This window comes from Amblyomma maculatum, chromosome 10 (assembly GCF_055883805.1).
Source record: "Amblyomma maculatum isolate TAMU_Amacu chromosome 10, ASM5588380v1, whole genome shotgun sequence".
Classification (NCBI taxonomy): domain Eukaryota; kingdom Metazoa; phylum Arthropoda; class Arachnida; order Ixodida; family Ixodidae; genus Amblyomma; species Amblyomma maculatum.
The window spans coordinates 146,875,653-146,902,055 of NC_139353.1; the positions used below are offsets into that span (position 1 = coordinate 146,875,653).

The 26,403-nt window shown below is 42.6% G+C and overlaps 1 protein-coding gene across 1 annotated transcript; it reads right to left on the bottom strand.

Moving 5' to 3' along the window:
• Window positions 1-602: 602 nt before the first annotated feature.
• Window positions 603-25,774, bottom strand: LOC146177677 (uncharacterized). The gene is made up of 5 exons (XM_084581615.1): window positions 25,678-25,774; window positions 23,976-24,147; window positions 10,915-10,988; window positions 4,273-4,359; window positions 603-724 (listed from the first exon to the last, which is right to left on the bottom strand). Exons 1-5 carry the CDS (start codon window positions 25,772-25,774, stop codon window positions 603-605), a joined length of 552 nt encoding a protein of 183 aa, XP_084437741.1.
• Window positions 25,775-26,403: the final 629 nt, after the last annotated feature.

The window sequence follows — 26,403 nt, forward strand, 5'->3', positions numbered from 1 at the left end:
AGAATCAAGTCTGAAATTCTCCATGTTTTATTGCAACGAACACGCCGCAAAGATTTTGCACGTCCAGATATCTGTTTTTAGATTGTCGACATACCTGTACGAGCTAAATTGTCTTCTTCAGTGCCTGCTTGCCTGTAGACGTGCGACTGGGTGCCGATCCTGGCCGTAGGAGCTGGGTTTCGAGAGAGGCGATACGTTAGGTGTTACTAAACTGCATGATTTTAGTTGCAGTATATGAAGCTCAGATGGTTAAACTTGCTGTAAAGTTTAATGCGACGTCCCTCGTAGCCGATGCCTCTTACACAAGGTAAACCACACATATACCATGCCGTGCCATGCCACTGTTTTTGGCATGAGTGGCAAGCACTACGCGATTGAAATGCTGTGTCATATTTCTGATGGCACCTATACAGTGCAGAGAATCATCTGGTACGACGACCACCGTAGGGCGCACGCACTCGTTTTTTCTTTTTTTTTTTTTGGGGGGGGGGGGTGCAAATAATCAAAAATTTATTAAGCGAAGTATAGATATTTCTCCTCTCAGAGAAAGACATCAATGAGCTAACGTGCACGTATTTATTCATCAGCAACAGTCAGCATGGTCACGCATCGCAGATATCGCTGTCATAGGCGCGGTACGCCTCTGGACACATGGCGTGGTAGGCGGAGAGGCAATCTTCAGGTATTGTGTCCACAACATCTTTCGTAACCCACAGGATACAAACTAAAACCAGGAAAATGCAAGGTGGTTATATAAGGCGCGTGAGAATCAAGTATTCATTCAAAGCACATTCAAAGACACGTTGCAAACAAACCGTCGTCAGATGGCTTGCGGTAGTGATGCCGATTGTTTGAGATCGAACGGAAATCATCGCATGGTTGAGCGCACCGCTCCCTACGCCCTCTAAGGTAATCCTTTAGTATTCAATGCCCGGAATTTATTTCACCCTAAGGCAGGGACAATGACCCTCCTGTCTGAAGGACCGTTGGGGCTGGGTTCTCGCGATATCTGTCACATTTTGGTTCCTGCGTAATTGTTAAGCGCACACTATTCGCTTGGTTGTTCAAGCGCGTAAACTTTAGTTGGTCTTTTAACTTTGCTTGATATTTGAGATAACTGATTAGAACAGTTTGAGTTAAAATTAAGTAAACAAGTTTTTTTGACATTTGATGACACAAAATTATATTGCAAAATTGAAAGCTGTAATCAGCGAAGGCGTGTCTGCTTTATAAATTTTTATTCTGAAATATGGCTCAAGATATCGTACGTAAATAGTACGCATCTCAAAGCGCATTGAAGTGGCTTTCATCCATTACACGTTTATACAGTGACCGTGCTGCGGTCAGTATATTCCGGAAAATGTGTCAAATAACTTTACATTGTCAAATACAGAACCGCTGTCTGCATTTGATGCATAAGAATGCAAATTACGAGAGTTATAGGCGTTTAATTATACGCGTTCCTAGCTGCTTAGTTTAAAATTCTCCCTTAAAAGCACGTGTGTTGGATGATATATCCGTGTTACTTGAGGAAATTTCCTTTTTTATAGGGGTACAGTGGAGAAACAAAAGACAAACGCTACATTTTGCCACATGACGTAAAACAATGCAAACAGAATCAGAAAGGGACGAAGAAGGATGGTTAAATTAGAGTTCACTAGCAGAAAAGTAATTCTTTGCGAAAAGCAGGTTAATATTTCAGATAGAAATGTTGTATACAGACTATTTAAACTAAAATCAACATTATAATAAAATGAAAATATTTCTTATTTATATGAGTGCCCTTTTTGACGCCAAAGTGACATCGGCTCCATGCATAAGAATATGTAGCTCAAAGGTGGTGCACATAATATGGCTGTTAGCTAATATTAAATACTTACCATTGTGGCTCGTGCTTTTAGGCTCTCTATATTGCACAAAGGTGTGTAGGTCGCTGCATCTAATATATTCCTGTAATATTTCAAAAGGTGCTGTGCTTTTTGCTCTTGCCGCGCGAATAGTATTAGGGTTGTAGTTGGCGAAATCAGTCGTCTAAAAGCGCGGGTTCCAGAGCGGGGCTCTTATAGACAATAGCTATAAACCTTCCCTGAAGATCTCTCCAGCTCGGCGGTTCTCACTTGTTCGCTGGTAACATAGATTACGGTTAGGTCAACTACCGGGTGACGGCCCATCTTAGTCGTGGCTTCCGTTGTCTCCGGTCGCTCATTTTCGCCTTTTCCCCAATGCGGCCTCAGAATTGCTCATGATGCAGTGGTTGTGGGTTTATAAAATTATGATACTCGAATGGAATATCGCTTGGCGTGGCATAAAATGTTCCGAATAAATAAAGGCATAGCATGAATGCATCAAGTATTAGTAATATATTGTGAGGAGCGCAGAACATTACTGAAGACCGGTTCGCGCAAAACGTGCACTGTTACCTTGCGATACCGTGCACCATTTGAACTTGCCCTGCTTCTCTCTCCCAGCGTTTTGTCCATCAGTCACGTCATCTTCGCTGCGTGACAATATTACTGCGTACCCAAGTGATATTATTGCTTTTTAACAGTTCATCATTGATGTTGTTACAGACGATGATTGTTAATTCTGTGTCTAAGTAAACACTCTCGTGACTCAAAAGCGTGCACATAACATGCGCTGTGGTAGATGAAACACCCTCCGAAAGAGTCTGTGAAAGGGGCACTGTGAGGTATATGTTATACTGAAAATGTCCATTGTGCTCCTTTTAAAAAAAACAACATAAGTAAACATCCAAGTTTTGCTTCGCCTGGAAAGACCAAACTTATTGTTGTGTTAAAGCATTTGCTTGCAAAGACTGCTTAGATAGGTCAATGATTTCACCCTGTGCAGTTGCCTTTTTCTGAAAGATGGACAGCATAAGTATATAATTAATTGCAGCTGAAATGACGAACTTAAGAGAAGTGCGAAGGCGTCCAATACATGTATTGTCTTTAGATGTTTTGTTTCGCACTTAACACAAAAAGAACCGTTTGCGTTGTAACGCAAGCATCGCGAGACGCTATATTATTGCTCTAAGCGTGGGACCCTTTTAGCAGATAATTTCTGAAAAAGTGAACACAATTAAAAATTAGGAAACTTCCATTCTTAATTACTTGCCGGAGTTAATTAGGCGCTCAAAAATGACCTCTGAACATCTAACGCGTTTTTTTTTTTTTTCAAGCGAGGCTAGCTGCGCCGCGCTTCGCGTACGCCGCAGTTTGACCTTCAGCGGACCTTCAGCCGCGTGAATAACGGTGTGTGGCCTGCCCGCTGCCCGATTTTTCTTCCCACGTGCGGTGCACGGAGTGGGCGGTGCTCGAATCTTCTGCTGCTTTGTTACTTCTACATCACACACCTGCTTCTTCTTCACACAGCTGGCAAACTTCATTCATAGCGGTACATATCTACACAAATATATAACCTGCCTGAAACAATGCCACACAGTCTCCCAGTCTTCTCCCTACCCTCTCTCCACACCGCCGCCGTTGGCCATCTGCATCACCTGCGGGACTTCCCCCTTCAAAGTGCCTTCGACACATTCGTGTCGTCTAGACCCGTCTGGGGTGTCATTGTGTTTCGTAGACATCTATGGAGGAATCACGCGCTTTCGCTTTGCCTACTTAGGTTTAGGCGTGCTAAATCGTTCCTTCTCTTTTTTTCTTTCTTTCCGTTCTTTATTCTTCTCTTTTCTTTTATTTTTACTGCTGGTGATTAGTGCCCGAGATTTTTATGCCCTTTTTATGACAAAGTTGTCTTCATAGTATTTTATATTGATTTTGTTTCTTTATTTACTGATAACATTTCATTCCCTTCTTTGTCATTCCTTATTCCTTATTCCGGTATTGGTTACTTTGTGATCGCTTTGTATAATTGTATTTGTGTTTACACTGACTTTTGTTCATACATTCCTTGCATTTTTAAAAAATTTGTTTTACCATTTAGGTCCTTTCTGTGCACTTATCCTGTTTTGTTGTCTTATATTTGTGCTTTAACTGTTGCACTTATTCACAGGAGGCTCCCCTGACGGTTCTTACCGTGGGGCCTCCTTCTGTAGAAATTAATTGACATGCTTAATATGTACCGCATCATATCAAATCCGCATCAAAAATCAAATCAAATCGCAATCAAACTTTTCGCGCTTAGAGCGGTCCCGGCAATTTTCTATTTAGTTTTTTATTTTGCACGATCGCGTAATCATTTTGCCCATGTTTCGTTTGCAGAAAAAAAAAACACGGCAGTAAAGCTCTTTAATGTTGCTAGAGGGTTACTTACGGTCTTCGTTGTTGTAAGGGATTTCAGACACGACGCATTTCTCGTAGTCGGTATAATTGTAGTATGCGCTGTAGACGCGACAAACATCTGAAAGGGGAATTACAAGAAGGGTTGAATATTGTTCGAATGCTATAACTATAAAATTGAGCTTCATTCTATTCGAACGACCTTTTTTTCTAGGCAGAATTCAGTGTGCAGATGAAATCAGCTACATATCCGAGGGAAAATGTGGCATTCGCGCAGATCAACATTGAGCTACTTCGGTACATGTTGCGTTTCCGCAATCGCTAATTAGCGCTACAGCATAATTAAAGACAGGTAGTGCAATTATGGCAGAGCCGCGAAAAAATTTAACTCTTTGTTTTTTTTTCAGTGCCGTGAATTATAGCTTTGATCACCATCAGCTTTGTACTTTTGTTTTAGACAAGGGCGAAATTCCTTTTCAATAGTCCTCTCAAAGCAAACCATTTCCGAGTAAGTCGCCGGACGGCGGATCTCATAGGATAAAGCACCGGTCCTTATAGTGTTGTTAGTTTTGATCGTTTGATGCCTTCAGTTCTTCTTGTACGCATAGAATAAAGCGGAAATGCCTTTACTCATAAGAATTCTTACCCTCGGTAACCATTCATGTATCTAGCACAAATTTATAGGTAGTAGCCTGCATTTTCGGAATGAAACGAAAAATGTTCAAGGGCAACGAACTGCCCTGTAGAAATACATAGCTAGACGGCCCGTACAACAAAGAATATTATTCCTCGGTTGTGCCCACAGAGAAACTGATTCACGAAATCACAAAAAAAGCTATAAGCAAGCGAGGCTGCTGACTGCGTCTACAAAGCCCGAGAAAAGCAGTTGAACGCAGCGGAACACGAAGCTATAAAAGAGCATAAAAATGGAGGTCACTGTACTTGTCTAGCAATCGTGAACCAGGCAGTGGAACCACTATGCTAAGCGACGAAAACAGGCAGGAAGGGCCTTACGGGCAGCGCAGGCCGTAAGGGAATGGTAGGGGAGCCCTAGTAAGGAGGCAGAATATAAGGCCGTCAAACAATCAGCGTGTGCTGCAGCCTGCATATGACCTGGGTTGAAATTCGCTGCACCTTCAGCAAGTACAAAGTGTGCTGCGTATATGTGAATCATCATCATCATCAGCCTGATTATACCCACTACAGGGCGAAGGCCTCTGCCATATTTCTCCAGTTAATCCTGTTCTGTGCTAGCTGCATCCACTTGACCCCCGCGAACTTCTTAACCTCATCCGCTCACCTAACATTCTGCCGCCCCCTGCTACGCTTTCCTTCCCTTGGGATATGCGAATATTTGCAATTTATAGATGCATGCACATATACTTGCACCATATATGTATGGAGCCTTTGGAGAGTCTATGCAGACCAAGCGGTTTGCTTTTATGCGTATTAGTTAGGCTCGATGTGCACATCATGTGTTCCTGATAACAGTGTTAGGTGAAACCCTGTCATTATCATTCTCAACCTTGCGCATTCCACAATTATTCCACAATATTCATTAAAGAGCTTAGGAGGAACCTTGTTTAAGCAATATATAATTAAGGACTACATCTTTGTGCATGCATACACATATGCAATATTATACATGGACATACGCTGGAGTATGAGTTGCAGTGAAATCTTTTTAGTGTTACAGCATATTTACCCATGACTATCGCCATCAGAACATGTCACCAGAGCGCGCCACCGCAGTGTTCCCTCATGAATGTATATTATTAAGAAGAAAATTGTGTCTATGCCCCTAACAGAACCACTATACTTCCGTGACTAAGCCGAGGACGCTACCACTACATTATTTCTACGATTTTCTTTGTTACCAGCGTTAATGTAAATGCAGTACAAAGTTTTCTTTAACAACACAGGGTAAGCACCAAACATTATTTTCGCATTGCTCTTAAACCTATTCACTGCGGCCAATATATCAAACAGGCTGAGCCATTCGGGCCGCCCGGGCTGAGTTCTGAAAGCTTCCTGCACATATGTCGCACTTACAATTAAATGTTCTCGTATAAGCAAACATTTACATCGGCGAGAGTGACCTGCATTCTTGTGCTTCAACGGCTGTGGAGGCTCAGACGAATGCTCATATCGCATATGTACTCAATGATTTTCTTTTTTTCGGTAGATAGTGAATGCCATGAGCCCTGACCTGAAGATTTTAAGGCTCTCTGAAGGGCATCCCATTGTAAAATAGCGCTCCAACATTCTATAACCGTTTTCTATTAGAAACATTATTACAACTAGAATTGTTCTAGTAGAAAAGAATGCAATAAATAACAATAAGACGAAGGTACCTTTCAGATGAAGCCATGTTTTTACTTAGAGGGTATTTGGGTGGAGGTTGAACAAAATGCCATTGCAGAGGGTTTTACCAGCATTTTCTTCACCCTTTAAGGGCAACTCCGCTAATTTTTCGATGCTAAAGATCTCAACAAAATTTGCCTCACACGTTCTACTCAACGTCAAGGTTACGCTTACAAAAAACATATTTGAGGACACTTTAGTTTTCCCGCAAAGTAATTTTAAAAACAGCGCTCAGGTACTCGCGACTAGCGGTGCCAAAGAGAAACTTTTACGGCCAACAGTTTGCTTGATGACGTCACAGTTCTGAAGGAGCATCGAGCAGATGACGGCGACAATGCAGCGACCCTACTGGGCGCGGCGGGTTCGGTGTGGCGCCGCTTATCCTGATGTGCACTATTTTAAGCGGTGGTCTTGGCACGGCGCAGGGGTATGACAGCGCTATTCGGAAGCAGCCTGACACACCGCAGAAACGGCAGACAACTTGCTTGAAAACAGCACAGACCCTGGAATCAGCGTCTAGTTGTATCGGCTCAAACTTACTGTTTACAGCAATAGGTGGTTGGTAGCATTGTGTTATTGGGTGCAGAAAATAATCAACGAAATAAAACGCAGTGATTTACAGCCGATTGCCCATGTACAAGAAGCTTCGCGGCATATTGAATCCTGCGTTCCGGTGCCCTCTCTTATGTAAGACCGTACGCGGGACTGCTACCAAAACAGGATGCTTCTGATGAAGTTTGGCCTCTCGAGTACCTGGCGATGGTTGTAGTCCACACATTACACTAACCTGCCTGCCGTCCCGTTGGTGCCAGTACGGTGGACGCAGTTTCGAGCCACTATAAGAATAAAAAAGCAAAATAAAATCTGTTGATCTCCTAAATAATACACACTTGGAAAAATTAATATAAAAGTAACCCTTGCTGAAGGTCGCTGATCTGCGACTAGATTCTGGTGACAACAGCGATAAAAGCGCATTCCTGCCGCAGCTGCCGGTCTGGCTCCGTTCATCCGATCTCTTTCTCTAGTTCCGCTGCTAAGGCGTCGCAGAAATTTCATCTTTCTTTTCTGTGAGAGAATTGGGTTGAGAGCAAGGCTGTTCCACCAATAGACCGTTTACTATAGCGCTGATAAATTCTAAAGCGCCGTCCGCTGCGGCTTTGATGTGAAACAGCATATGCCTATATTGTGACGAACGACTAGGGCGTCGCTCAAGGCCAGACCGACGTTGTCCGGTGCTGTCACGGGCAGCATCGTTGCGCTAAGCTCGCAGCATCCGGTGCGGCCGTAATTTAGCCGCATTCAATATCGTTAGCTCGTTCTTCCCTCATTATTCATGCATGCGGGCAGGACTGCTTAGGTTGCAATTTTGTTTTTCACTTGAAACTGAATGAAGAGTCTATCATAGTCAGATGGAATCGAGGACGGACTAGCCGACATCAAATAGTACGTTTTATATGGTGCCCTACATGACAACCAATGACATTCGCACAATTCGACAGAACGGCAGCGGGTGCGCGCGGCTTGGCTGCACGGCAGTGCACTCCCCATGTTACGTAAAGCACTGCTTTCGGGGCTCCGCGCGGGAGTTTCAATGTTATTTCAAGCTTTTTGCGTATTTAAAATGAATACTTGCATGTTGTAAGAAATGCAATCACGCACTATAACAACCAAGCCTTCAGCAATATAAATTATTAACTCAGTATAGTTGGAAAATTGCCGGCGTTGCCCTTTAAGGGTATCTTGTCCTGAGCCATGACTATAAGGTACCTTAATCATGTGGAGCGAAGTTATAACTTCCGATAAATACCGCTTAAAGGCTAAAGGAGTGAAATTTCTACAGGAAACAGCTCTATAAAGCATTCCTTAGACGCATATGTATGAGTATGCGGAAAGGCAATTCTTTCTGGTCGTGCAAAAATACGGAACGGGAGACAATCTGCCGATGTGACAATTGAGACCGACCGAGATGCCGCTTCTGACCGACCAGAGAAGGTTTGTACCAATACACCTTTTCCCAGTTTGAACCCCGTGGAAAAAAAAAAATACAGTGAGAACACGATGCGTCTCCTGCACCTAAACATGCGATATAAGCGCTGACCTCCTACGAGCGGTTCCGTAATTCTTCTAGTCTAACGTAACAGCGCGGGAGTAAATTGAACAAAAAGTAGTAAATGAATAAATAGTATGCCAAAAATAAATATTTTATATGAAACAAATAAAAATAAAAGTGTAAAAAATTAATGATGCGTCAAGTGTAGCTAGAACAGCTGTAAGGGTTAGGTTTCACATTTCTCCTGAGCATATTCTGCAGTATTCTAACTTTTGTTTTGTTGAAATTTGCTGTAAAAACACAGCATGGTTATTGGCATATATTCACCGACTGTTTGGTCGCAAATAACATGCGCGAGAAAAATTTGGCTGCTTTTTTTACAGGCCTGCGTGACAGAGGAATGTCTGTGAACAAAACTATTTATTCTGCTATATTAGGCTTACCACTTGTTAACCACCGATAGCAAAATACAGCGTTTTCAGGTAACATATAACTTGGAACTATCAATACTGATCATGCTGATAAAACATATCACTTATTCCAAAACTCAACCCCGGCCTCTGTCCTTGAAATATTTGTAACGTTTGCCTGTACGTGGGGGATGGAACGATGTTTGTAATTTTTTTTAAATAAATACAGCACAAATAGTACAGCTAGGCTACAGTAAAACATCAAATACGAATTCTGCAGGTATAAAACAACAGGATGAAACTCAAGTATATACGGTCGGTTTAAATTTGAATCGAATATTTTGTTGAATATTCCATGCACATATTGATATTCTGACAAAACCAATAACATTGTAATAGATCTGAATGAGCAGTGTCACTCTTGTAGGGCGGCTTAAAATCTGGTTGTTTGGTTAAAGAGTCCAAAAGACGCAGCAGTGATCTTGACCAAAAAAGTACTTTGGACAAAAGTTGAATGTCCCCATCATGCCATCTCTAAATAAAGTTTATTTTGGATGCTGGTAATAAGAGGGAGCAAACTAACACGACACGCCGTTCGAAGAGAGGGGCGAAATGTACGTTAGTGCACGTATCCAGAAATTAATTACAGCCGCTTATTTCGACAGGCATTTGTGCATGGGCGCAACGTTTTGACATATTGGAAAGTTCAGCTATAACAATCAATATATTCGATGAAGTCTCGTCGAGAGGCTCGTTGATATTGATGATAAGTACAAAACGTTCCTATTTGTTTCATAAGGCTGCTTTAACTACTGCATGCGAGCGAGCGAATAACTTCAAAGATACGATTTTATGCCCATGGTTACATTAGGGGACGTCTTTAATGTATGCATAACGGTATCTCGCAATATTCGGCGCCGCCTAACGATTAAAATTGACTGTCAAGATTTGTGGACTCCAAATGATAGCGAGATCACGTATAGTGGCAGATGCGCTAAAGTTTCCCGAATTGCTATAAAGTTGCCATATCGCGTAACTTGCTAAATCATGTGTGGACATTATAAGCACCGCCAAGCAAATGCCTTGCATTCTGCTCTAGCACGCCCCTATTCGCATGAAACGTTCTTGACAGAATGTTGTCCGCCGAAGGAGTGGACCATCGTATGCTACGTCGAGATATGTTGGTGCTTCCAGGCATTACGAAGACCATCGAAAAAAAAGAAGACATTTAAAGCGAAAGTTTTTCTTTCCTCAGTGGTATTTGAACGCCTGTCACCGTAAACTGCGAGTAGAGTGTGTCACCACACCGTCTCCTCATTAACTCATTAGTAGGAAACAAAATCGTGTCCACGTCAATACTCCCTCCGCCTTCCATCATTGTCCAGCCGAGCGCGTTCCGCGCTCCTCTACAACGACCTCCGGCAAACGGGCTCACGTTTCTCCTTGTACAGCATAACGTCGTGTCATTAGTAAGAAGAAAAAAAAAACGTGGCACGCCAGGACTCGAACTACCATCCTTCCGTGTCCCAATCGAGTGAGCTAATCACAACTGTCCTCGGAAATAAAAATATAAAATAAATAAAGTAAACACAAGATTAAACCCTCATTAGTACAAAAATATGTAAACAATTAAAACGATGGCGCGCCTAGTGTCCCAACAGCGCCAGCAACACTCAGGAATTCGCGTCACTCTAGTGTATTTTATTCAGTGCTTCAAAAAATTTCGCACTCCCTTTATTTATTTTTTATGTATTTTCTTCTTATCAGCGGCTTAAATAGACGAACGTTAGGTTCGCTTTTTGAAAGCTTCGCACATTTGACATACCTACAGTTAACATTTCAATATACTCACTTTCGTCAAGCACGAAGTACACTCGGTCCGACGTGGGTCCCTCCACGATATCAAACTCCGCTTCCTTCACGACGCTGGAAAGAATCAGGCCAAACTCTAAAGAGGAAGTCTTCCAGCTCCAAACATCAATGTGTATGTGTAGTCCTTAATTGATAGAGGTAATCCAGGGGTATGTATCTCGAAGAGCGCACGTCATCGCCCCGTCGCGTTTTTTAATAGGCGAAGATTGCTAAGCCCAAATATGCAGTGTGCAGAAATTTCATATCTACTCCAGACAGCATGTCCAATCAGCAGGTGCCCTGCAAACGATCAAGCGGTTGCCATAATGTCTAAAGGGCGTAAACGGATTTCAGTGGTGACCAGAAGCGATGCCAGAAGACGATATTTGCTATCTTAGGCCTCCTGTTCGCTGAGCATTTGCCTACATTTTAGAGCAGAAACGATAGCTAGGTATTGAGACAAATTTGATCGTTGTGATAATGAAGTGTCTGGCGGCCGCAGACTACTCGGGCTTTAGGATTGAGACGTAAGGGTGTGATTGGAATCTAGCCATTTAGGCCACTTGGCCTTGAATCCCTCGTTGTAGACACGGTGGCCATAGGACACGCAGGCAGGTTTATGCAACTTGAAATGTTTTAAATAAGTGCTTTGCACCTAGGTCACCCATGTCAACTGGGGCAGCATACATGATGGTCCTTCGCCTGACAGCGCCCCAGGTCGCATAACGCAGTAGGATAAAATGAAAATGGGTGTGGACTTGGTGCCCATTATTAAACACTCTCGCTTTCTGACTTTAAATATCTTGAAAGCATCCTCACGCAAATAATCCTCACGACTGCGGCCGATGGTATAACGTACTAAAGGGATGCATTGTGAAGCAGTAAAGTGAAGCAGTAAAGAACAATTTTCCAAAGGAAAACGTGAAAGTGCTCTGTGATAAATTTAATGATGTGTTCGTAAACATAACAGAAAACTTGCGAAACACAGCAGTCAGTAGATCTGTACCACATCGACAGATACGAGCATGTGCGCATACAGCATATCTGCCACTCACATCAGTGGACGAACTCTGAAGAATTATATGCAGAATGAAGCAGTGCAAGCCACATGGATATTATGGCATTCGTCTAAGAGACATTCACGGAAACTTTGACGTTTTAAAAGAAGGGCTTTGAACATACTGAATGGCATATTCGAAACTGGTGATGAACCTGAAGAACTTAAAATATCTATCGTCCGGCCAATCTACAAACAAGGAAAGAAAGGCAATTTTACAAACTACAGGCCCATTTCAATATTGTCAGCAATAGCACATTTATGGAAAAGCATGTTGCATTTGTTATACAATCATTTTGCGAAAAAAAAAAAAAACTCTTTGAACAACGCTGCGCATTTTGGCTTCACAAAGAATAGAAATACAACTAGACTTCTGGAAGAATTTTCTGACTTTATTTACAATGCACAAGAAAATAATCATATTGTGTTAGCCTTATTTCTGGACTTGATTAAGGCATTTGACACGATAGACGATACGCTGCTATTTGAAACATTAAGCTCACTTGGATTCTGCGGTCATTTTAACAAGTCTTTTGTCAATTATTTTTCAGATCAGTTGGGTGTAGGTCTCGTCAAGCCCCCAGAAGGCTTTTTGCCTACACCCGCAGCATTGTGTAACGATGCTGAAATAAAGTTCTGATTCTGATTCAGTGTGTGATGCTTGATATTACGCATGGAGATTCAAAACAATTTCAATTCGGTGTACCTCAAGGAAGTACACTTGCCCCACTGCTTTTTAATGTTTATGTATCAGATTTGGGTTTATTACATCTTAAGTCAAATTTTTTTCATTACGCTACAATACAGCATTGGCACTTCAAAGTACTGATAATCGTACAGGCGTTGAATCGTTTCAGATAGATATAAGTGAAGTAGTTGACTGGTTCTCGCAAAATTTCATCTTTTTAAACGTTAAGAAAAGAAGATTGACATGCTTTAAAAACCCCCACAAAATATTTACTTTAAACCAACTACTCTATCTACACTCATCCTCTTGTTTCCAGCGCAAGTGAGAAGCTATGAAAATAGAGCGAACAGTTCACTACCTTGGCATCCACTTTGACCAGTATACCTCACGTGGACCCACCACATCGTCTACCTGTCTAGAAAGATAAGGGCTATTGCGTCATGATGTATCACCTTCGTAGATCTCCGCTTCACTTTCTTTAGTAGAACTTATTTTAAGGTATAGCATTAGTGTATATGGTAACTGCTCCGAATACAAGAAAAAATCATTAAATGTTATCCTAAAAAGAATAGTGAACACTATATCATACGGCACCAAACTACACTCGATTGATATGAAAAGGAAATATGATGAGTTAAGCATCCTTCAGATTTGTGAGCTGTTTGATTTTGTTGTGTTAACTCGGTAATATTATTCAAATGGATATAAGACTCCTGTAAAAAAAGATGTCAGTTTGAGAAAAACGGAACTATTTCTTGAGCCACGTGTTTTTACAAACTACGGGAAAAAGATGCGCAATTATTACGTACCAGCTGTCTTTAATGAAATACCTGATGACATATGTATTGCAAATAACAAGTGTAAGATAATGGTTGACATAAGAAATTGGTGAGCAGTTGTATTGCCTTGTGTATAGCCTGAGTTCTTTCGTACGTGCTGTTTTGTTTTGACAGACTTTTTTTTGTTAGCATGACTGTTTTGACAAGAAATGTATGCATATAATGTTACTCTCCACCTGCTGCCTGATCAGCCAACAAGCAAAATGTGTTTAGGAGAATCAGAAATTATGAATGTGTATGCATACAGACGAATAAACCTTTATTTCGTTTGATTTGATTTGATAGTAAAGTGAAGGATGGACTACTTTCCCTGTGTCGACGACATTGGAGCAAATTTTCGTGAAGTCAACGCAGCGCAAAGGAAGCGCGCGCGGTGCCTGCGTAGAGCGTTCCACAACATAGAAATGTCTACTTTTCGGGGCGAGAACAGCGCGTAGCCTTGAGCACATCGGCGCCACCCCCTCTTCATCACTCGGCGGCGATCATGGCTAACCCGGCGGCAGAGAAGGAGCTCGTCGTCTTCAGGAAGTTCTGCCCAAGCTGACCAATGACGACGCGCATCTAGGCGGCAGGAGAACAGGACGCTTCTACAGGGTGTTCCACGTAAGATCGAACAAAGGATGGCCGGTCGACCTTTTATACTTCTTTCAAAATTTTATATATTGTTGCGAGAATACTAGAAGTAAGAGATCAACAATCGTTTCTGCTGTCGAAATTTTTTTAGAAGCAATGAGAAGAGGTGGAGTGCTGCGCTTATCTTCTTTGCTAGTTTGACCAAATTTGGTTTTGAATTACACAAAATATGTTTATGTTAGGTAGCTGAAAAGTGTCTTACTAGATATATGCATGTTTTTATTTGTATTCTCTTTTGCTTACATGGGTAGTGTAGATGTTTTTATAAAATGTCTCAAAATTGATCCAGGAAACGACATTTTACCTACTTTGCAGACCTTTATTTCAAAAAGCCCTATGTCAGAGCAGGCATGATACGACACAATATTTTCAGCATAGTTATCTGCAAACAGCCAAAGTGTATATTTATTTAATGTTGTAATAGAGAAATACGGTCGCGCTAATTTCAAGAAAACAGCGGGTAAGAAAACCTTCTGAGGACAATTACACAATATTTTACCGCAATTTTACCGCATATTTTTTCATTAATATACCACGTCCAAAAGCGGAAAAAATAAAAAACATTCATCCTAGATTACAATCGCGCCAACTTTGCCGCTATTAACCATGAACTGGGCATATTTGTTGATTACTTTATTGCAAACTTTGGCTACTGCTCTGTCGAGGAAAACTGGATATCATTCAAAACGAAGGTTCACGAACTAACTGATAAGTATATATCCTTAAGCGCATCGTCACCTCTAATCCACAAGCACCTTGGCACAGCTCTTACATCAGACCACTATCTAACAAAAAGAAACGGTTATACCGCCGCGCGAAGCTTTCACCATCTAACTCGCGATGGGCGAAGTACAAGTCTGCTTCCGACGCTTACGTCAACGCGATCAAACTAACAAAAAATAACTTTTTGTCTACCACATTACCAACTATTTTGAAAACGAGTGTTAGGAAATTCTGGCGCGTTATACACTCGGCGAATGATCCATTAATTAGACTACAAGATGCCTCCGGTAAACGTATCCCCAGTAATCTTTGTGCTTCCGTGCTGAATGACACATTCGTTGAAAGCTTTTCATCCCCTTCAAGCGTTAATCTGCCTTACATACAGCACCACAGGTTCCCGACAATGCCACCTATAACAATCGAGCCACCTGGCGTAGCCAAAAAATTGACTCTTTAAAAAATGATTCTTCACCTGGTTTCGATGCGATTAGCGCTAAATTCCTAAAAAATACTTGTGCTTATAGTTCAGTTATACTAACCAAACTTTTTCAACAGTCACTCGACACAGCAAGCCTTCCTAACGACTGGAAAATTGGGAAGGTGGTTCCAATTCGCAAGTCCGGTGGTAAGCACTCCCCTCAAAACTTTCGTCCCATTTCGCTCACAAGCACATGCTGCAAATTAGTAGAACATATCATTTTCAAGCATGCCGTTACCTTTCTCGATGAGAATTCATTTTTCACACCTGCGCAATATGGTTTTCGTCAAACATACTCATGTAAAACTCAATTACTTGCCTTTACTGATAAGCTATACCTCATACTTGACAACTCATCGTTTGCTGATTGCATTTTTTTGGATTTTTCCAAAGCTTTTGATAAGGTATGTCATAAATTGCTGCTACATAAATTGAGCCATCTTAATCTCAATCCTAACGTCTTCGACTGGATTAAATCTTTCCTTCTTAACCGTTGGCAATTTGTACATGCTAATGACACTGATTCACCGATTACTAACGTGCTATCTGGTGTTCCACAGGGATCGGTCCTCGGACCCCTTCTATTCTTAATCTATATTAATGACCTTCCTTCTGCCATATCCTCTAACATTCACCTCTTTGCTGACGATTGTGTTATATTTCGGGAAATAAATAAAGTTAACGATACTGACACTCTCCAGTCAGACCTCAATTTGGTATCGGACTGGTGCAATGCATGGAATGTGGAATTAAACATTAATAAATGTAAAGCTTTGCGTGTTTCCCGTGCATCTAATGCTCTTTCTTCATATTATCTTAATGGCACTCCTCTTGACTGGGTAAAAACATACAAGTACCTAGGTATTCATATCACTCAAAATTTAACATGGTCTATTCATATTGACTACGTTATTAATAACGCTAACCGCATGTTAGGATACCTACGTCGGAATTTCTCTGCCGCTCCCTTATCTCTTAAGCTTTTACTGTATAAAACACTTATACGTCCTAAACCTGAATACGCATCATCAATATGGGACCCTACACATGAAAACCTCATATATTCCTTGGAACTAGTCCAAAATAATTCCGTCCGCTTCATTGCTTCAAATTACAATCGTACGGCAAGCATCACAACCATGAAATCTAACGTTTCACTCCCACCGTTACAATCTCGCCGTAAAATTGGTCGCCTAACGCTATTTCACAAGCTATATCATCACGTTGCGCTTCACGACTGTTTCATATCACCCCCAGAATACATTTCACATCGCATCGATCACCGCCACAAGGTTGGCATCCGAACATGCCACACCAAATCTTCTTTTCACTCATATCTTCCCCGCACATCTGTGGAATGGAACCGCCTTCCCCCCGATACTGCAGCCATTTCAGATAACAAAACCTTTCATGACGCAATAGCTAACAATGTTTATTCTGAAGGAATTTGATCATATGTTATATCTGTTTCCACTGTGTTGTGTAAATTGATTTTATGTTATTTACGCTTTGTGAATGTTGTTTGTTTTATTCCTGAGGAATTTTATTTTGTACTACTTGTTTTCACTGCATTATATTCATTGTTCTTTATCATAATTAACCCACTCCCCTCTGTAATGCCTTTGGCCCTGAGGGTACAATAAATAAATAAATAAATAAATAAATAAATAAATAAATAAATAAATAAATAAATAAATAAATAAATAAATAAATAAATAAATAACCCCATTTTTCATTTTTTTTAACCTTTGTCCATCTTTTTTACTCTACTTTAACTTTCAAAATCAATAAAAAAATGTTGCATAATTTTGTTGCACTTGTAGTTACGTCGACTTCAATAAGGCCCTTGTTCAAGGCAACACGAAGGTCTGAAGATTCTACGGCATTTGTGATTCGCCCACAATGTTTCAATTTTGGCATAATATTTTAACAGGAAGAAATGTATTTACAAAAGAGAATGAAAGATATATACATTGAGAGACCGCCAAGTAGCCAGGCAATTAGGAGCCAGGGTTAGACGCACTTCTCTTCACCTTCCACAAACGAGCGCGCCACTTCGTCCCCATCGTTACTACCACACATGTTTTGTCTTGACGTTGCAAATTAGCTGTGATAGACACAGCAGGGAATTATTCAGAATCAGTTTTGTACGCTTAGAGTTCCTGATACGCTACGGCTTCGGGCCGCACAAAGGCGATTTTCGCAATCCCCAACCTCTTAACTCCGGTTACACAAAAATACGATAATGTTCAATGAGAAAGCAAGCATACCAAATAATGTTTAGAGAAGGTAAACTTTTCAAGATCATGGAGGGCTGCCTCATTAAAACAGTGTTTCTGGGCTGATTCATTTATTCAAGTGATTCGACAGCGCATTATTTTCATTCCTCTACTACAGTTTCTTCCATGCAGTCCCAGCTAGCGTGCCGGAATTAAGTGTGAAGAGCAGTTTGAACGCGCGGCAAAAGACCCAGTTCAGGCCGGCTGGATGCCGTTTTATGAGATAGGTGCGAGCATTCGGTTGCCACTAGTTTTGTTTTGTTATTGTTTTGGCATTCCATACCTCGCTTTGCCACTGCAGCGCCACGTTCTTGCTTTTCACCGATCGCATCTGGAGCAGCAGGGCCTTATGCGGCAGCAACTGTCGCCCGCGCCGGTGAAGCGGGCGCTCAAAGCTCCCCGACAGTACTCTCATCTCGCTTCCTTCACCTCCGTGTTATCGGCTTCTGGTTGCGGGGCGAACAAAGGGCTGATAGAATAGTTAAGCTCCAGTGCACATGGGCTGGACAGCTAAACCGAGAGCTACTATTTTTTTCGAAGTCTGAAGACGCGAAAACGAGTGCTAACTGCGCCGCCTCGTAAAACGAACGTCAATCATGGTCGCTCCAGTGAACATATCATCTCAATATTAACGTCATCAGTTCCGTCGATACGTTTTCTGTTGGGCATTTTTTAAGAGCCTGAAGTCCAACCCTGTTTGCATTTTCTACACTTGGTGTGCAAGAAGTCGGAACTACAACAATTGCAAATTCTTGTGTAAGGGTCTTATTGGACTGACCCTAACTTCTAGTGCATCAATATTTTGCACATTTTTTAATAATATTGAAGGCTGAAATGGAGGAGAATACCTAGACAAACTTTATTATATCAAAAAGGGGACTTTATTAATTTTCCTCAGAAAATTTCATTGTTATGGTGGAGACGATTGCTAAAAACGTCTGTGTGATGCTCAATAATACAGCGCATCAGAAACTGTACGCGTACAAGATTGATTCCGAATCGTTCACTGCTTTATCTGTCACAGTTAATTTGCAACCTCGAGACAAAAAACGACTACATGCAATATTGTTAAGGGGGTAGAACAATGAGGACGAAGTAGCGCGCTCGTTTGTGGAAGGTGAAGAGAAGTGCGTCGAACGCTGGGCCTTCAATGCCTGTCTCTAAATGTATATATCGTTAATCTTCTTTGCAATATATTTTTCCCTGTTACAATAATATGCGAAAATTTAAAAATCGTGGGTGATATACAAATGCCGTAGAATCTTCAGATCTTCGTGGTGCGCTACGCCTTGCACAAGGGCCCTATTTAAGTGCCCGTAATTACTAGTGCAACAAAATTATACATGTTTTTAAAGGTTTCTAAAGCTGAGGCAGAGGAGAATAGATGGACAAAATTTAAAAGATATCAAAATGTATTTTTTAATTGCCATTAAAAGTTTTCATTGTTCGCTGTTTTCTGTAAATTAGAGCGATTGTATCTCTGTGTTGAAATGTTATATATATATAAGCTTTAGCTTTTGATAGATAACAGTGCTGAGAATATAATTTCAAATTTATGCTGCTCTGCCATAAATATTTTTTGAAAACAGGCCTGCAAATTAGGTAAAATTTCGTTTCCAGGGTCGATTTTGAGAAATTGTGTTGATACATCAAGGCTACCTAGAAAACTTAAATTTCATCAGCATTATCATCATCATCATCATCAGCCTGACTATACCCACTACAGAGAAAAGGCCTCTCCCAAATTTCTGCAGTTAACCCGGTTCTGTGCTAGCTGCATCCACTTCACCCCTGCGAACTTCTTAAACTCATCCGCCCACCTAACTTTCTGCCGCCCCCTGCTACGCTTTCCTCCTTCCATTGGAATCCAGTTTGTTACCCTAAGCGACCATCGGTTATCCTCTCTTCGGACTACATGTCCTGCCCACGTCCATTTCTTATTCTTAATTTCTGCTAGAATGTCGGTAACTTTAGTTATTTCTCTAAGCCACTCTGCACGCTTTCTATCTCTTAATGTTACCCCTACCATTTTTCGTTCCATAGCCCTCTGGGTTGTCCTCAACTTAAGTAGAACTCTCTTGGTTAGCCTCCACGTTTCAGCCCCATAGGTGAGTACAGGTAAGATGCAACTGTTGTATAATTTCCTCTTGAGCGATACCGGTAAGCTGCTAGTCATAATCTGCGAGTGCTTGCCAAATCCGCTCCATCCCAATCTTATTCTTCTTGTTATTTCCTTTTCATGGTCCGGATCTGCGGTCACTACCTGTCCTAAGTAGACATATTCGCCTACTACTTCCAGTACTTCGCTACCTAATGTAAACTGCTGTTCCTTCCCGAGGCTGTTGAACACTACCTTAGTCTTCTGCATGTTGATTTTCAAGCCTACCTTTCTACTTTTACTGTCTAGGTCATCAATCATTATTTGCAGTTCATCCCCCGAGTTGCTTAGCAAGGCAATGTCATCAGCAAATCGCAGATTACTGAGGTATTCTCCATTTACCCTTGTCCCTAACTGCTCCCATTCCAAGTCTCTGAATACTTCCTCTAAGCAAGCTGTGAATAGCACTGGGGAGATTGCCTCTCCTAGCCTAACACCTTTCTTTATGGAAATTTTGTTACTTTCTTTATGCAGAACTATGGCTGCTGTGCAATCACTATATATATCTTCCAGCACTTTCACGTACGGCTCGTCTACCCCCTGATTTCGCAATGCCTGCATCACCGCCGAGGTTTCAACTGAGTCAAATGCTTTTTCGTAGTCAATGAATGCTATATATAAGGGGTGGTTATATTCCGAGCATTTTTCTGTCACCTGATTGATGGTATGGATATGATCGATAGTAGAGTACCGTTTCCGAAACCCTGCTTGATCCTTTGCTTGATTGCAGTCTAAGGGTGTCCTGATTCTATTAGCGATTACCTTAGTAAATACCTTACACGTAACAGACAGTAAGCTGATTGGTCTGTAATTTTTAAGGTCCTTAGAGTCCCCTTTCGTATGAATGAGGATATTGTTTGTATTCTTCCATGGTTCCGGTGCCGTCTATGACACCAGGCACTACGTATACAGGGTGGCCAGTTTTTCTAGCACGATATCCCCTCCGTCCTTCAGCAAATCTGTAGTTATCTGATCCTCTCCAGCTGATTTCCCCCTTTTCATAGTTTCTAGAGCTTTCTTGACCTCGTCCTTCGTCACTGGTGGAACGTCTGACTGTTTTTCTCTACCGCCAATCTCATTACGTTCCTGACTACTTTGGCTACTGTAGAGATCTGTATAGAACTCCTCGGCTGCTTTGACTATCTTGTCCATATTCGTGATGACGTTGCCCGCATTGTCCCTTATCGCATACATCTGGTTTTTGCCTATGCCCAATTTATCCTTTACCGCTTTAAGGCTTCCACCGATCTTCACAGCATGCTCAATTTTCTCCATGTTATACTTCCTTATATCGGCCACCTTGCGCTTATTGATTAGCTTTGATATCTCTGCCAATTCGATCTGGTCTGTTGGATTGGAAGCTGTCATACTCTGGCGTTTCTTAATCAACTCTTTCGCCTCCTTAGACAGCTTACCGGTATCCTCTCTAACTATCCTACCGCCTACTTCTACCGCGCACTCAGTAATGATATCTCTGAAGTTATTGTTCCTTGCTACTAGGGTAATGTCGCCATCCTCGGTTAGAGCTGAATACCTATTCTGTAGCGAGATCCTGAATTCTTTTGCCCACCCCCTCACCGCTAATTCGTTGATTGGTTTCTTTCTTACTAATCCGTAGCGTTCCTTCTTCAGATTTAGGCTAATTCGGGACCTCACCATTCTGTGGTCACTGCATCGCACTTTCCCGATTACCTCTACATCTTGCATAATGGCGGGGGTTGAACACATTATGAAGTCGATTTCATTTTTAGTCTCCCCGTTAGGACTTTTCCATGTCCATTTCCGGTTCTTCCGTTTGCTGAAGAAGGTATTCATGATTCGTAAGTTATTGCGCTCTGCAAACTCAACTAGTAACTCCCCCCTGCTATTCCTAGAATCAATGCCATACCTACTGCCTTGTCTCCTGCCTGTTTTTTCCCTACCTTGGCATGCATTGAAGGTGCCCATTAGTACAGTATACTGCGTCTTTACTTTTCGCATTGCCGATTCTACATCTTCGTGGAAGCTTTCAACTGCCTGACCATCATAACTACATGTAGGTGCATAGGCCTGTACAACCTTCAGTTTATACCGCTTATTCAGCCTAATTACGATGCCTGCCACCCTCTTATTAATACTATAGAATTCATCTATATTACCCGCTATATACTTATTGACAAGGAAACCTGCTCCTAGTTGTCGCCCCTCTGGTAAACCTCGATAACACAGTACATGCCCATCCTTCAGTACAGTATATGCCTCATTCGGCCTCCTAAGCTCACTATGCCCTATGACATCCCATTTCATAGCCTCTAGTTCCTCTAACAGCACTGCTAAATTAGCTTCACTAGCTAGGGTTCTAGCATTAAACGTTGCCAGGGTCAGTTTCCAATGGCGGACTGTCCAGCGGAGCCAGGCATTCTTAGCACCCCCTGTTGCGTCACAGGTCTGACCGCCGCCGTGGTCAGTTGCTCTGCAGCCGCTGGTGACGGAGGGCCGGGGTTTTGTGGAGCTTATCATGAGAGGTGGCGGCCAATTACTGCACCAGGGTGGCCAACTCCTGTTCTGGTGAGGGAGTGCGTTGCCGGAGGTGTTCACCGGGATCAGGTCGCACCCCAAACCTGTTTATGAAATTCCATCGACACGCGGATATTTTTTTGTTAATCCGGTGCGCACCGGGATTTGAACCCCGGTCCTCTTGCATGTGAGGCGGATGTTCTACCGCTACGCCACCGCTGCACCCATTTTAACTACATACCAATTGAACTAAAGCACCAATTTAACTAAATAAAAATAAAAACATGCATATATGAAGTCAAACAATTTTCATCTACCTAACGTGAATATATTTTGTGTAATTAATATACAAAGTTTGCCAAAACAGCAGAGAAGATAGGTGGGGTCCTCCACCTCTTGGTGGTTAATAAATTCATGTGCCCCGAAAAACGTTTTGGCAGCAAAACCAATTGCAGTTACTTCTTTGCAGTCATCAGGCAGCAATGTACAAAATTTTGAAAGTATAAAATGTCGACCGATCATCCTTTGTTCAATCATCCGTGGAAATACCCTACAATAGATGTTACGCATATATGCGCGTCTGCTCTAGCGCGGCGTAACAGACAGACGTGGCGCGCCTTATAAATTGAAGTCACGATCGGCGCTCGTCCGCGGGACAGCCACAGCTTTACTCTCCAGACGTCGGTCTGCCAGAGTGCCCGGTGGACAATTCGAGTTTGTTCTGATTATCTAGTAAATTTTTATATGATGTGAAGCCTCTGTGTTATATCAGAGCCTCTTTATATGCATGTTTTGCGTTGTTCCTCTGTCAACCTCTTGTTTGGGTATCCATGTTAATGCAATTTCCTTTGTATCGTCTCTTTAAGTGTGTAAAGTTTGTTGCGCTTGTATACTCTTACTCCGACCCATTATCTGTCTTGAACCGGCGAAAGCTGGGCACCAAATGGCCAACCCCTTTCTGTCACTACAGGTAGGTTTGGTTTGTGGGGTTCAAAGTCCCAAAGCGACTCAGGTTATGAGAGACGCCGTAGTGGAGGACTCCGGAAATTTCGACCACCTGGGGTTATTTAACGTGCTCTGACATCGGACAGCACACAGGCGCCTTGCTTTTTGCCTCCATAGAAAAGCGGCCGCCGGGGCCGGCATTCGATCCCGCATCCTTGGGACGAGTAGTCGAGCGCCGTAACCATTGCGCCACCCCGGCGGGTTCTGTCACTACCGATAGCTGATTTCCGCGTGAGCTGGGCCCACAAGTCGACGACATCTCCTTTGGAACCGGTACATTCACCACTACACTTCTAACGGTGTCAATAATGTGCGTACCAATAGTAGCACATCATTAATAAAATATAATTATTAACTGGTGACGCCCCGCTTCGTCCACTCTTAAATACTTTGTCCTTTGACCTTGACATTTCGCTTTATGGTGAATAGCATATAACCATCAGGAGCACCGAACATAAGGCGAATACAAAACAGTGCGCTGCCTTTTTAATTATCACTCACCCTAACTACGTTCCAAGCTTCGCTTGCACAAGAAGCCCGCATACCGTGAACAGGAAAAGGGGTACATGCAGTGCCTTTCTGCCCGTTTTTCATTTTTTTTAAATACTACTTTTTCCAAAGATAACTTATGCATTGCGTGGCTAAAATAAACTATTTAGGGTGAGATCAGAGAGGCAGTGGGAGGGAGAGAAGGGTGAATACGTACGTGTGATGGTCGACAGGACTTTTCAAATGCCAGACGTAGGTGTCTTCCTTTTCAAGGCCGTTATAGTACGTCATAGTGGCATCCAGGCACAAGTAAGCTGGATCTGGGCTTGATGTGTACGCCGCAACTAGGTTTGGGAAGGAGGCCATCATCTTTAAGGAAAAATATGCATCTCATAACTTATTGCCACAATGCAATGTACCGCGTTTATTCGTAATAAGCTACAATGTGAATTCGCTGCATAGCTGCATAATGAATTTAAGAATGTCAGAAGGTTAAAGACTTGCGTCAGGATGTGTCTTGCAATCAAATAGGCGGCTCAATGTGCAAAGTAGCAATTAGCGAACTTCATATATATTTATAGCTGAATTGAAAGAAAAGAAGGACAGGAGCTAAATAATATTATCTGAGTAAACTATATTTGTGGTGATATTGCCTATCTAAAACACTGAGGGCAATTATGCACCGCTTGGTTTAGGGACTTGTGTTTTACGTGGTGGGTGTAGTATTATTTTTAATCATCGCAGAGCCGGGTTTCGAGGCCGCTTTTTGAGTTACTCGAATTTCCATTTTAAGGGCTAGCACCAAATATTGTGTGGTGGAAAGGGCAAGGTGGAGAGACAGCAGATATGGCCTGCGATGCACACGGCGCGCAACAGTCGAGCTGCAGGTGGCGTCATAGGAAGATAAATACATATGCATCACGTTGCAGAGACTAGAAGAACAGAAAGTTGAGGTAGATAGCAGAAATAAATTTGCGTGGAGACACGCGGACAAGCCGGACAAACAAGGACGAGCGCCATTCTTCTTTTTTTCGGCTTCTCCTCCTGTGTAGTTGCAACTTGCTTCAGTATGCATCCCAAACAACTAGTTCAACGTTGTGCTGTGCTAAGCATAATTGTAGTAAATCGCTCTGTTCTTTCTTAGCGCAGGCCCTTGCTTTTCTCGGCAGGTGCTCGCCTTTCCGCGCAAACGGTTTCAGTTTTGTAGGGATTACCTCGGCTCCTCACAAATTTCCTCCATTTGGCCGGCCGTATCGGTCCCCCGCTTTTGGTCAATAGATGAAATACCGTGAATGCCTTCAGGTAAACGAACGCCTACGCTAGCATTACGTAAGGCACCCCTAGCACTCCTACTACAGTCGATCCCGGATATATATAGATGTGAATTATATCGAAATCTCTAAATATCCCCTTTCAACTTTCGATATATCGAACGACTCGCCGTGCCCTTTCAATGTACGCGTATCGAAATGGAGCCCATGCTCATATTTCGCTCGCGGAGACGCTACAAACGCTAACGCTGTAAAATCGCATAACAAGGTAACCGTCGAGCCCGACTGAAAGTGACCTTCGGTCGGCGGGCTCGTTTTGATCGCAGTACTGCTGCCATGCAAAAACGCCGACTTTCACTGCACCACTTGTTATGCGGGGTCCCAGCCTTGCCGACCGAAGGCTTGAGTTGGCTTTCGCGTGGTCTGCTTCGCTGCAGGAGGAGACAGTGAAATAAATTGTAGCCTATTTTATCTCTGTTATTATTGCCTTTAGGGTGAAATCGGACCTCTTAGTTCACCAGTGGCGTTTCCTGAACCATCGTTCTCAGCAGCTCTGATGTCAACCCCAGCACAAAGTCCACACTTTCGACGCGACGTGAGACGCAAGGGGCGAGGAGCACGAGCTGCGACGCTGTGATCTGTCCTTACCAATTACTAGGACCATGCGTTCACGTGTGCGAAGCGGAACAGGATGGTGTACGCAGGTCACCATCAAGGTCTCCGTGGTGAGGGCCCAATGCGCCATCGTTGGACCCCTAGTGTGAGGTGACGGTAGGTGTTGGGGTGGGCTCGCGTGCGTTTCTCGTGTCGCCCTACTTACGGTGAGCAGTGAGCGGTCATTACGTCTACCTTTGCTAGAAACGCCCCGCATGCGTGTGTTTATACTGGATTTACGCTTCCGGGTTACAGAGGCGCTCATCTATTGCAATGGTTTGTATGTCGAAATATGGATATATCTAAATATTTCGCAATGCCCTTTGCGCTTGATATATCCGGGATCGACTGTATTTATTCTCCACAAGCCCACGGTAGAGCATTGCTCCGATTGGTATCATCAATGCACACCGCCCTACAGCTGACCTGAAAGTCCCATTACCTCGGTAGTAAACGTCCAAAGGTTGTTTTCTTTCTGGTTCGCTCGAACACGGGTGATCTCTGTATACTGGAACTCGTAACGGCGCTGAGATTGGACCACAAAATATGGCCCGCTGCCGTGGTGAGATGCTGGCTGCGAGCGAGACGTGGTGTTACGCTGGAGCAGCATAACTTGAAAACGTCTACCCAACAGCTCAGCCTCCTATAGGCTTTTAGGGATCAAAACAAAGCCTCAAAATTGATGGCGGCTCAACTCGGTTAAGCATGGGTATATGTAGC

Bases quoted from the DNA above. Each gene is read 5' to 3' on its own strand.
- LOC146177677 (XM_084581615.1), bottom strand. From the start codon at position 25,774: ATGGCGCATTGGGCCCTCACCACGGAGACCTTGATGGTGACCTGCGTA. The intron at 24,148-25,677 runs GTAAGGACAGAT...ATAAGTTATGAG, and splicing joins ACGCATGGTCCTAGTAATTG to ATGCATATTTTTCCTTAAAG. The intron at 10,989-23,975 runs GTACGTATTCAC...GATTCTTTCCAG, and splicing joins AGTCCTGTCGACCATCACAC to CGTCGTGAAGGAAGCGGAGT.